The 13523-nt window shown below is 35.1% G+C and overlaps 1 protein-coding gene across 1 annotated transcript in view; it reads right to left on the bottom strand.

The window, feature by feature from the left end:
* The window catches only part of GBE1 (1,4-alpha-glucan branching enzyme 1), a 342498-nt gene that overhangs the window by 33007 nt on the left and 295968 nt on the right, over positions 1-13523 (bottom strand). Inside the window, exons 13-14 of the mRNA XM_058296064.1 lie at positions 9049-9233; positions 7337-7467 (exon numbers count right to left, since the gene is read on the bottom strand). Coding sequence (XP_058152047.1) covers positions 7337-7467; positions 9049-9233 — 316 coding nt within the window. The remainder of the gene's footprint in view (positions 1-7336; positions 7468-9048; positions 9234-13523) is intronic.

Genomic DNA, 13523 nt, shown 5'->3' with positions numbered 1-13523 from the left:
TATATATTTTGTCATAACTTACAAAATTGCATGGGACAGAGTGTAAACTATTATGTAAACTATAATGCACAGCTAGTGGCAATGTTTCAATAAGTGTTCATCAATTGCAACAAATGTACACACTAATGAAGGGTGTTGTTAATATGGGGAAGTGTGGGAGGCGGGAGTGGGGCAAATGGGAATTCCCTATATTTCTTATGTAACATTCATGTAATCTAACATTTCTTTAAAATAAATGAATAAATAGTTATGAATATTTGTCTGTGGTAAGGGTTTGCTCATTATTCACTACTGCCTATAGTCTTTTGAATATATATTACAGCAGTTGCAATAATCTTAATCACACAAAATATTTTTCTTATTTTGTGATTCATCTCAAATCCCTCAGTAGATAAATGATGGTAAATCATGGGCTCTTTATTACCAGTGGAGGTGGAGGCACTCGTTTCTCATTATCATTAAATCAAAGGGAACATTGGAAAGCATTTAATAATGAAAAATGATCATGAGGATCTCTACATAATGTTTAAAAGTATTACTGTCATCTTGAAACTAAAGAGGGCTGACGTAGGCAATGACTATTCATCCATTTTGAAGCTATGGAAACAAAAGGCGGACCTACATTAAATATGAACTTGCTAGCATGATTATTTGTCTTTGTTCACATAAAGAACATCATCATTTAACTGCAGCATAAAGAGAAAGCACATACACATGCACATACATGTGCACAGAAGAAAAAGAAGCATGCTTGCATCTGTTCAAAAGTCGCTGTGTGAGTTTTTTATGAGAAAACCTTGTATTTGTTTTTCTACCACAACGTTTTAGAACCTGAAACACTAGAAAGTTACATTGAGATGTTCTATTTCCTTAACCCAGAGATTAACCCTTACATATATAATCTTGGTAGAATGGGAGCATTTAGCTAATCCTAAATGAAGTTTTTTGTTTTAATTTGTTGCATAAAGCATAGGTTCTGATAAACACAGTGTCACTTAACCATACTTCAAAGGTTTCTTTAAACTAAGTAACTCAAAGCAACATCTCTGCCTTCAGCAATCACACTCCAATGAATCATCCAAGTGACCTTATTTGCTCATTAGGAAATCTGTGTACAGGTTGCAAATGTCAAAGTCTGACTTTGCATTTTTAAAAGTACATCATGTAGCTATTTAATAAAAATATTTCAGAGATCTTGGGTCAAATCCAACTATTTACTCACTTGTTCCTTTAGCTTCAAATATTTTTAGCTTATATTCACATATTCTTAACAAGCCATACTTTATGATCATTCCACTTAACATCTCAATATTTTAACAGAGAAATCACAATAATTCACCTGTGCTAATTTAAAAAAAAAAAAGTTTCATCTCATGGAGGATGTTGATGGAGGTCACAAGAAGGGTTTCTGGGAATAAATGTGTAGAGAATGATGGTGGAGTGGTGAGGGAGGTTACGTGATGTGATAGATTGAATCATGCCCCTCACAAAGACATGTTTAAGTCCTAAGCCTGAGTCCTGAGGGTGTGAACTCATTTGTAAATGGGGTCTTTAAAGATCCTATTAAGAAGAGGTCAAATTGAATCAGGGTGGGCCTTAATACCACATGACTGGAGTTCTTACCAGAAGAGGAAATCTAGGCAAAGGCAGAGATGACTGAGCAGGAGGAGAGCCACAGGAGGACACAGAAAGAGACAGATCATTAGGTGAAGGTAGAGACTGATTGCCAGCAAGCCAGCAGCTGAATGCTACTGAGTTTGGAGAAGGCATGGCCTGTGGATACCTTGGACTTCCAGCCTCCAATAAATTCTTGTTGTTTAAGCAGCCAGTCTGTGGTGTTCTGTTACAGCAGTCTTGGCAAACTAAGAGAGTTGACTAGAGTAATGCTTGCCTTTGTCATGAATTTGTGCACAATTTTCTCATCCTCGTATTTTCTCAGAACTACACTAAAATCATTTGAACACTAAAAAGACAAAAAAAAAAATCACCATCAGTAATACTACCCTTGCTATAACCAGTAAGCATGTGTCCACACCCATGTATGACAGACAGAAGGAGGGACCTTGGTACAATAGCAAGAACATGGGTGTTATAATACACCACTCAATCTTTATTAGCCATGTGCCCAAGGAAAGTTATGTAGTCACTTAAAGGTCTCATTTCCTTGATTTGTTTCATGAGGTTAACACAGTCTACCTTATAGTACAGCAGGTAATATTAAACCAAATGCCTAATAAATATATCTAGCAAAAGAAGGCCTTCAAAAGAAGTACCCTAATATCCACAGTCTCTACTACACCTCTATAAGTATGGCATCATCATTTATGTTATTCAAAATGGATTAGAAAAAGCAGTTTGTCCACAGGGCATAGCTATTTTCCTTTTAATTCAATGATTATTTGATAATGTTCTACGTGAAGAGATGAGACTAAAGGACTATAATCATAATTCTGATTAAATAAAGTGCATTATGTTTTTTTCACTACAGCTAAATGATGTGAAATCATAGGCAAATACAACACTTTAGGAAAACATGATTTTTCTTTCTAAGCATGAAATGTGTAAACCTACCTGCTGCCCAAGTATATTTAGGTATTCAAGCTGCATTATCTACAATGCTATCTACTGCGTTAGTGTGTTATTGATTATAATACTGAGGATTAGCAGCTAAAAAGACAAATGTGAGAGAGTATATAGGCAAAGGTGTTTTGTTGTTGTTGTTTTGTTTTTCTTCTTTCCCAGAATATGGCTGCAGATTCCTTCTGTAAAACCAATACTATGTCCTTCAGCAGTCACCATTCCATCTTATCTGGCATTACCCAAAAAAAAGTTCCCCTTACAACAGTTGCTTAGAAAGACAATCGCCATCTATTCTCCACAGATCTGAGAGTAGCCTGATGTCTTGCAGTTTGATATATAGGTTATACAGGCTCAACAAACAGAACTTCTTAAGAATTCAGACATGTTGTCAATAGCAAGTTTATATTCTATTCAGAGGAAGTTCAAATGACGTTTTTTTAAAAGAAATTTTAAATACAACCAATCTGTGGATTCTTTACAGTGAAACCTGTATATAATTCACTCTGGCTCATTAGCTGGAAATATCAAAGACATAAAATTCTTTGGTAAAATCATAAAACACAGCATAGAAACCCTAATTTTTAAATACTTTTTCTATATCTGAATGCTGAACTACAATGTAATTTTTAATGGTATAAAAATAAAGCAAAAAGATGGAAGATGGAAGAACTGAGATTTGAAAGTTCTGAAGATGATAAAAAGGACTTGTAAAACAAAGCTTTGAACATAAGAAACTGAAAGAATAGATCTATATACTGCTTATGGAAGATGGTACAATCAGAACAAATTGAAAACAGAGATGTGAAACTCTAGTATTCCTTTAAAGGAAAACTAAAAGTTTTTATTTGACTGTAAGCACAGAGTGAGCTGAGGAAGTGGTGGCTGCTAGTGCAGCTTTTGTGACTTCATATTAATAAGAGTGGCATCAAAATAAAGGGAGGAATGTGGCATTCTATGTAGTACTTGCCAGACTACATCTGGAATACCGTGCAAATACTAGAGACGAATATGAGCAATGCTGTGTACACTTTGGTTAGGGAGATATAACAGTAAGGGGTCTGTAAAGCAATATGAGAATCTACCAAAAAACCTAGTGGTATTTTGTCTGGAAGAGGAAAAGTAATAGAGTGGTGGTACTACGAAAAGCATGTTAATTGTATTTCTGACCTTTGCTGAGTGGTCCCAGAGTAGAGTACTAGGACTAATGCATGTACATTCCAGAGATACAATTTTCAGTTCATTAAGGCAATGTTCTATTTAATAATTAAAAAAACAAAACAAAACTTGAATTGTTTATCTTGTGAAATAGTGAGATTCAAAGAATTGGAAAGAGTTCAAATAACAGCTGACTATTTGTGAGGGCATTTACAGATGGGATTTCTGCACTTAACTGGGAGTTTGGGGCATAGGACATTTTAAAATCTAGAAGGTTTTATGATTTAAATCTAGGAGTTAGGGCTAGCCTTATTAAAATATAGCTAGTTAGAAGGTAGGGTGTAGGGTATGTTGGAAAAATCTGTTCCCCTCCCCTCAAATAATAAAATAAAAGATACTCATTATTAAAAAAAAAAAAAATCCTCCATTTGATATCCTGCCATAGGTCTTGAATACTTTCTGAGTATTCAAACAGACTGTTATTAAAATGCAAATATTCTTAGAGGAAGCAGTAACATATGGGGATTAGTTGCAGCTTGTTGACAGAAAGACATGAATGAGAAAGGCAGCAAGAGTAAATAAGGTCCAAGGGGGCACAAACATATGGAAGGCCAATTCTTGTAGGAAGAGGAGCAAAACTATTTCTTCAAGGTTCTGCTGAAGACTCAATAGATAATTGAGGCTTCCACTATCACTTATACGTAGCTATGATTCAAATTTCTAGGTGTCTATATCATTACAACTTTTAATGAGTACAACTGCTGAAAGAGGTCAGCAAGTAGAGCATTTAGTGTTTAGTAAAACAGAGTATTTCTGTGTAACAGGTAACTATAGACAACTAAGCAAATCACTATTTTCAGAAGACTTGATTGATTCCAAGGTTTACCAAAACCAAATCAGACTTTCATGTTCAGTGTTAACTTTGTATCACTAAATAAACCTTAACTTTTTGATGTGTTCTGCTAAAAAAACATACTATTCTATTACATATGTTTTCATGTAATATTTCAGAGTCTAAATTAAATAGGATATGAATGTAGCTTGAGAAAAGGTTTTTCTCCCAAATATAATCATTGAAATTCCACATATTGCCATTTGTCAACAATCCTCAATTAAACGCATATTCTCTATCTCCCCAACTAGTTCTCCTCACTCTTTATTCTCAATTATAATACCACTAATGCTTTTCCCATTGTTCAAAATGAAACCTTATATTATTTCTTCTAACACCCATGTCTAAACAGTTGCTGAGTTCTTTCATTGCAAGAAGAGGGTTCACATACCTCTTTCTATCCTACTACTGTTACTTTAAATCGTGCCTTCATTATCTTTTAGGTGTACTTCAATTCCTCATAATTAATCTCTGCACTTCCAATCTCTCCTCATGAAAGCTCTCCTAAAATATATATTCTCATCAAGTATCTCCATAGCTACTTCACAAGCTTCAGTGACTCACCGTACTATAGAATGAAGTCTAAACTAATTAATATGGCATTAAAATCCTCTATTATGTGATCTCAATCTATTTTTTCAGCTTTCTCTCTTTATTCTTCCCTTTATGCTCTGTCTTCTCCAATGAATTTATTCTACTGTCTGTTAGCTAAGGATATTCTTATTTTCTAACAGCTAGAATGGCTTTTCTCAATTTTTTCTACTATAAATAATTCTATCCACTTCTCAAGATATGGCTTAAAGGTCTCTTCTTTAACCTTGCTCTCTTATTTAGATTTTTCCTTCCTCTGTTGTTCCATGGAATATTCCCACCCCTTCCCATTTCCTGTATTATGCCTTACATCCTAGTTTGGTTTTATATGTCTTTTCCCCTGTCTTAGGTCAAGGACAGTGTTTGACAAAGTCTATAATGAGTAAATTTACTTTTCTGTAAATGTATTTTGATTTAGGTATATTACACTAACGGGAATAAAAGGATTTGGTCCAGAAGCATTACTTAAGCAAGGAGGATCATGCATGAGCTGCTACATCACAGTATGAGCTGCTATTTGTATTTCTTTATGGAGACAGTGAGAACATTTACTTCCCTGAGCACTGCAGTGCATCTTTAGTCCATCAAGTTGATTTCCTTCACCTGTTAATCCTGAAACATTTGAGCTGTCAGTCAGAGCCACAACCAACCCCTCCCCCTCTGCCTCACCCCCCCCCCACCCCCACCCCCCCGCCTTATGCTTTGATGCTACATGGGACAGCAATTTGTTGGGTGGGAAGAAGATAGGGACCCATCTCTAACCACCCTCAGCACCAGTGAGTAGCATGAAATAGGGACAGTGACACAGGTTACTTCCCGGAAAGCACCAACCCTGTCCTCATTGGCAGAGGAGCACTCTGGCTGTCCACTATGCTGAAAAGTCCACTTCCAAGAAGACTCAGGGGTAAATCCTGATTGATTTGGACCACTCATGGTGATCCCATTTTCTTTCATACAGATTTCTTCAGGGAGATGTAACTGAATTCCAGTCAGTGGAATGTGAAACGAGGTTTGCTAGAGAAATGACTTTATTTTTGAAAAGAGAGACCAAAAAATAAACAAAATCTCTTTTACCTTTTGTTATATCTGAATGTAACACTTGGGACTCTGGCTGTTGTCTGGTGCCTATAACAGGTGTTATGGTTTAGACATGGCTGAGCCCCTGGGGTGTAGAAAGCAGAAAGACAGAAGGAAACAGGAACTTCATATCATCACAGTGCTGAAATCACCCACCTCAGGACTTTTATTATGTGGCAAAACACATTTTCCTTATTGTTTTGGCCAATTGAACAGTGGTTTCTCTTACTGTAGCTGGAGACACCCTGACACATAGAACTTTATACAATAACCATGGCTTGGGCTTCTGGAGAGAAGCTTGACAATTTTTTTTCATGGATGTGGTAACAGCCATAATCTCTTGAAAACATTGCACTTTTTCTTTGTCAAAATTATCGAACTTACAATTACTAGTGTTTGTTTTCCTCACTAGTTTAAAAGTTCTATGACAGGAACCATGCCTCCAGATACATTCCTATATTTTCAGTGCCTAAAACAGGGCTGGTACAGAGGTATTCAAAAAATAGGTGGTCAATAAATACCTGTGAAATTAATGAATAAATGTGTATATATAGAAAGAGAATATAAAAAATAGAATCCCTGCTATTTCTATTGCTCACACCCACCATGCCTTGCCTCATTACCGATTCAGGCCTACAAAAGTAAAACACATTCTGCATTTTGGGAGAGGGGAGGGAGAAAAAGGAAAGAACCTATCTTTACAGCTTGTCTGCTCTCTCCCACTTAGTGGAGAAAGAAGATGATAATTATCAGAGGCAACTTAGAAAATATTTCCGTAAAGAAAAAACATAACCAATTGTCTCCTGTATTGTGTATCGGATCAAAAACATACTTTTTAGAACTGGAATGAACCCTAGGAATAATTCAGTATAATTAGCTGAGCATAACTGATTTATCAGTCAACTATTTAAACCCCTCATTTCTCAGATGAGGAAACTGAGAGTTATTGTCATGAAGGTCAGCATTGATCTTTCCTATGTTCTAAGATAAAATAAGAAACTGAATGAAAGCAGTTGTATTTCCTGGCAACAAAAAGGATATTTCCCTGGCAATGCCGTTCCAACTCTGTAATCAGTATAGCTCTTGTTTGGATGGAAGTTGAAAATAAAAAGAAGATCTGCTCTCTCAAATGCAATGATCTTATTGGTTTCATGCTTTTCGCTCACATGGGCCTGCAAAAATTAACACATGTATTACAGTCAAATAATACCTAGATGCTGCTATTAAGTAAATTATTCACAAAGTGATTTTTCTCTTACTATATAGTCTTATGAGTTATTAAACTAAAAATGAAAATAGTAGAATGTTATGCTTTTTGAACATGTTCAATTTTTCCATATCAAACACTAATCCAAAAATATTCTCACAAATTGCTGAAATAGTATAGAAAAATATTACCTGCCACTTGCCAATTGCAAACAAGGCACACCAGAGGACTGCTGTTGTGGCTTAGATTTTTAAGTAAAAACATAGTACCTCCACTAAATACAAATATGAAGTGTGTATCTGAACATATATTACAGTTGTTTGTAAGTGAATTTTCCTTAAAACAGACTAAAGAATGAAAGTATATTCAATCACTTTTCACAATAAAATGTAACGTTGTTGTTACACCTAAATTTCCGAAATGTTATATTAAAAATTTTACATTTTCCACAACTTCATCAGATTCAGTTAGAATGTCTTTGTGTGTGTGCATGCCCAGAAGAAAACAGAGGGTCTGAAAAGAAATGGCAACATCTACAATTTCTTTTATGCATCATGTTTTACAGTTAGCAATGAGAAGCCTTTGCTTTTTTCATCATCATCCTCCCTCAGCCCCAGCTCTGAGAGGACTTATTTCCATGCATATCAGCAGCACCACTCTTGGTAATTTAGAAATGTGAACCAAGGCTCTAGAGTAAACAATGGTACCTTTTGGTATTCAACATTGTTCCTATTGAAAAGGAGCATCATTTCACTCTCTTTTGGAAACAGCATTACTAATAAACATGATTAGGGGATTCGTGTCATGTAGCCAATTTCACTGGATATATAAGTACCTTTGTTCAATCGTTTTAAAAAATCATACATACCAAAGTAAAAACAGATCAACAGTAATTTCAAACACGGCCAGTATAAAGTAAATGGATTATAACTAACACATACTATATGCTAATTTTTGCAAGGAAATAAAAAGCTTGTATAAAATTTGCACCTGTTAATTACATTTTCTAAAACTTATTGAAAACTGAGACTTTAATTCCAGAGGAGAGTCAGGCTCATGAAAAATACAAAACAGCATGCAGGTAAAATGGCATTTATTGAAATGATAAGTTAGAGACCAGGAAAGGAGGCAGAAAAAAGAAATAAAGAAATCTAAATGCTGCCAAAGTAGTTTCTTTATGACAGCATAATTATTTATGCATAGGAAAAGAGTCAAAACAATTAAGATGTTTCCACAGCAATTTCTAAAATGGATTCCATACAGGGCTTTTGTTATTCATTTTAACCAACTGAAATAAAAATTACTAAATTTAAACAACAACAACAGAAGAACCAAGAAGTTAAGCAGGGCACTATCTTTAAGATTTCATTATCTATTGGAGAGAATTCAGGGACATGTTTTGACATGCTGAAGTATGTTGTGGGGTACTACACACTGAATAATAAAGTGCTGTTTAAAAGATCTGCATATAGATTTAAATCAATTGCCATTCTAAGCATGTATAACAGTGGTGACTAAAACATAACATTTGGAGTAAAGAGCATACCTGTGGAGCTGAAAGCCAACCATATCTTTCTTCCAGTTTATTCATATCCCTGTCAAAGTTATTTAGGAACTTATAGCGAAGGAGGTCATCATCAGTTAAATGAAACTGCCTTCTGGCATAATGGTAACTCTCATTATTTCCTTTTCTTGGGAAGTCTAGCCATTCTGGATGCCCAAATTCATTACCTGTATAAAAAGAGAAAAGTTAAATATCAGTGGGTAATATACACATTTTTCTTATGAAGAAAACTCAATGGTTATAAATGCTTTTTAAATACACTTTTTAATTTTTAAAAAAATACACTTACATTACATAAATGTTCCATAAAAAATATAGGGGATTCCCATATGTCCTGCTCCCTACCCCTCCCACATTTTCTCACATTAACAACATCCTTCATTAGTGTGGTACATTTGTTACAATTGATGAACACATTTTGGAGAATTGCCATTAAGTGTGGATTATAGTTTATATTGTAGTTTATACTCTCCTGCAGAATTTTGTAAAGTTATAGCAAGATATATAATGGCCTGTATCGGTCATTGCAATGTCATTCAGAACAATTCCCAAGTCCCCAAAATGCCCCCATATTATATCTGTTTTTCCCTCTCCCTTCCCTCAGAACTCCAGTGGCCACTGCCTCCACATTAATGATAAAAGTTCTTTGACTGCTAGAATCACAATAAGTATATAGTAGAATACCAGTAAGTCTACTCTAGTTGATTGTTCATTCCCCAATTCTGAGGATTCTGGGATGCTGATGCCGACTCTGCTTCTAATTGAGAGGGGGCTTAGATCCCATGGGGCAAATGAATGGGATGTTTTTAATCCCATAACATCTTTAAAAATCAGTTTAGCATATAATTTACTATTGCTGTGTCCTATGCATAATACATATTCCTACTTTAGAAACAGAATTGTCTAGCATGGACTCAGAAGCCTGGAGCCCAGTTTTGGCTTGACCACACATTACCCTTTACATGTCTCAGTCTCCTTATATACAAACGGAGGGAAATTATACTTGTGCTATCCAATTATCTCTGAAATAATCTGAAATCTGAGTAATTTCTGAAATTTCTGTCTCTGTAATCTCTGAAATCTGTACAATGCATTACAATTTATAAAGGCTTTGCATGTACATTATTTTTTGATCCTCAAAGCATCTCTCTATTATATCCTTTTCACAGAGGAGAAATCCAAAGCTTTGGACAGTTAAGAGGTTTTCCAAACTTCATACAGAAAAGCAATCATTAAAATTTAGTTCTTCTGTTTTAAACCAAGGTTTTTCCATTCATCACAATAGGCAAGTGCTTTGCAAATTTCCTAGAGAAACCCAAGTCATTACTTTTATTATTCATTTTTTCTATTCCCTTCTCAGATCTGTTAACATTATATATGTATTTTTAATTCCAATCATATGTATTTATACGTATATCTGCATATAGATGTGTATAAAGCTGGGCACTTGCATGGAAATCTATTTAAATACTATTTATCAGTATAATGATGAGAAATAAAAACCCAGTACAATTTAAAGAAAAACAATAACACACATTCTTCACTCTAAGAATCAAATTTACATATTGACCATCTTATAGATTGGCTCCTCCTGTTTTTTCCATGTTGGATTTCTGTACTAAGCTTTCTTTGTCCCTAAAAATTAAATACTACTTTCCAAAATTTACTTTCATTCACTATATAATTCTGCAATTTTCTAACCCAAAAATTTCAACAAAGAGTGTAGGAAGTAAGTATCACAGCTAATACAACTGTGTCCTATTTTAAGACATACTAGTATATTAATAATATAATTTAAAAAACTAATAAGTTAGGAGTGCAATTCAAAATAACTTACTGTCAAATTGCTTCAAATAGTAAACTCTGATAAGAAGCACTGAAATTTACACATAATTTTTCAGGACCATAATCATCCAAAAATATAACATTCAAACAGATATATCTGTAGCAGTTCCACAATAACAAAACTGCCTGAAAACATTTTGTTCAGTTCTAACATTCTGATAATATTTCTTATTTATAATATTTATTATTTATAATATTTCTGGACAAAGGAGGGAACCAGATTTCTGATAGTGTGTTCCTGTGGCATAGCTTGCTCCATCAACTATTCAATTGGCAAAAGAATGCACCTCAAGAACTGTAGCCAGAGTGCATTATTTACTGATAATGAATGTAATGCCAGTCTGGAGAAAAGTATTTTTACAAGTGCTTGTAGGCTTTCAATTAGTGGGGAACTTAGGACAGACTAGACAGGCTATGCGTTAACTAAAGTACAGTTACAAATTGGGTCCCATTTAGGTTTTCTGCAGCATAGTACTTTTATTTTGGTATGGTCATGGATCTCTGGACTTAATTAAGAGTTTATAAGCAATTTTTTCAACTTTTTTGGGGAGGAAAGTGTTGCATCATTATCATCATGATCATCACAGATAGCAGCAAAATAATTATCTGCTGATTATGTGGCATTGTACATGAATTGACTCTTTCAGTCTTCAAGAAACCTATGAGGTAGGTGCTAACATCATTCCCGATTTTGCAGATAAAGACACTGAGTCTGAGAGAAGTCAGGCAGTTATAAGTAGTAGGGTCTAAAATGAGGCAGCCTGGCTTTTAAAACACAGACTCAATTACCCACACCATACTGCTCTGAGGTAAATACTACAGACATACAGTGTGAAGAATGACCAACATCTCATTAGTGAGCAGAGACTCCAGGTTAACAGAATGAGTGCACAAATGTATTAGTATGAAAAGATGAAATGTATGAGAGTTTGGTTTAGCCGCAGAAAAGGGCCTTTGTTAAGGAGATAAGATAGGAGAGGCAAAATGAGTTTAGATTAGAAGAGGCTTCATACACCATGCTAAGGTTTTGGACTATGTCTTGCAGGCAATAGGAAACAAATGACTACTTTTATGAAGAGGAATGAAAAGTTAAAATGTGTTCACTATTAAAATATCTGGTAGAGTGTAGAAAAGAGACTAGATATTGAGGAAACTGAATGGTAGAAAAAGAAGCATGAAATTCAGAGTATAGGGTAGGATAAGGTACAGTGGGAATGAGAATAATTGATTCAAGATGCATTCCTGAACAGAACTGATGACTGACTGAATGAATAAGTAATGAGGAAAAGGGAAGTCTGAAATCAATTTTGAAGTTTCAAGCTCAGGCGTCTGAGTAGTGACAGTGTTAACTGAATTATTGGGGAAGTATTGAATGAGGAAGGTTGGAGGGAGAAGATGAGTTTATCTGTAGGCATTTTACATTTAAAAATATATATAAGTATCCACGGATTGAAAGAAAAATCAATAGATAAAAGGTACCGAATTTCAGGAGAGAATTAGGGGTGGGGAGCAAGAGTCATTTGAAAGACCTCAATAAAATATGGTGGTTACAGCCACAGAACAGTAAAGAGCCAAAGGCAGCATCCCAAGGAATGCCCAGCAGAAAGAATTATCAGAGAAGGCTGAAGAATGATGATTGGCAAGGTAAAGGAGCACCAGAAGAAAGCATTGAAGACCAAGACAAGTTTTGAGGAGGGTGGTTATTGGTGTCAAAATGCTAGAAAATAAAATAAGAACTTGCTATATTATCACCCCTTTACTGTGAGAATGAAATGGTTTAAGGCTGTGCTTTTCAATCTATACTGTGCCCAGAATCACCAGAGATGCTTGTTAAAATGCTCCTCCTGCTGTGATTCTGATTCATCAACTCTGGGATGAGGGTTAGACAGGAATGTGCATTTTTATCAACCACACTGTATTATCCTGAAAGTAAGTGTACTGATGACCATGCCCCCAAAAACACTAATATAAATTTGAAGGTTCTTTATATGTCTAAGTAAGGGCAGTTTTACAGAGCCATGCCCATGACACAGATTTCCAAGACCTCAAACCTGGTTCAGGATTACGGGGAAGGGGAATTGAGGGAATTCAATCTCGCCAGTGCTCAGTTTCCTCATCTATGAAATAGGATAATAAGTTTCATAAAGCTCTTAGAAAATTCAAATGAGACACTTGGCAAGTGTGGCACATGGGATAAGGTCTGGCAGCTCTTATGCTATACACTTCCACTCAATACAGATGTTATGCAGGAAAAATGAGCTAGAGGGCTATGGACAAGAATTATATTAAGGCTAAAAATTCTGGCTCCCATCATTCTTACTCTTCAGCAGACAGACAAGTAACCAGGATGAATCTGAAGGACAGCTACTTGACTTCTCTTCACTTAGGTTTTCATGGTATTAACTTGTTCCTCATGCTGATATTCTATATTGATATATGTATTCATATCTTAAAATAATACAAATATATTTCCCAAAGCCAACTATTACAGTACTTTGAATTTCCTACCATTTTAGATCTTAAAAGACAGAATCAATGTAAAAATAATTTTTGCCCTAAGACACCCAGATTGATAAGTTAAAGTAGATCACTATGTTAGGAATCCCTTTCCA

The sequence above is a fragment of the Dasypus novemcinctus genome, chromosome 4, assembly GCF_030445035.2.
Source record: "Dasypus novemcinctus isolate mDasNov1 chromosome 4, mDasNov1.1.hap2, whole genome shotgun sequence".
NCBI lineage: Eukaryota > Metazoa > Chordata > Mammalia > Cingulata > Dasypodidae > Dasypus > Dasypus novemcinctus.
Note: the sequence above shows the minus strand (reverse complement) of the source record. Positions and strands in the feature narration are given on the sequence as shown.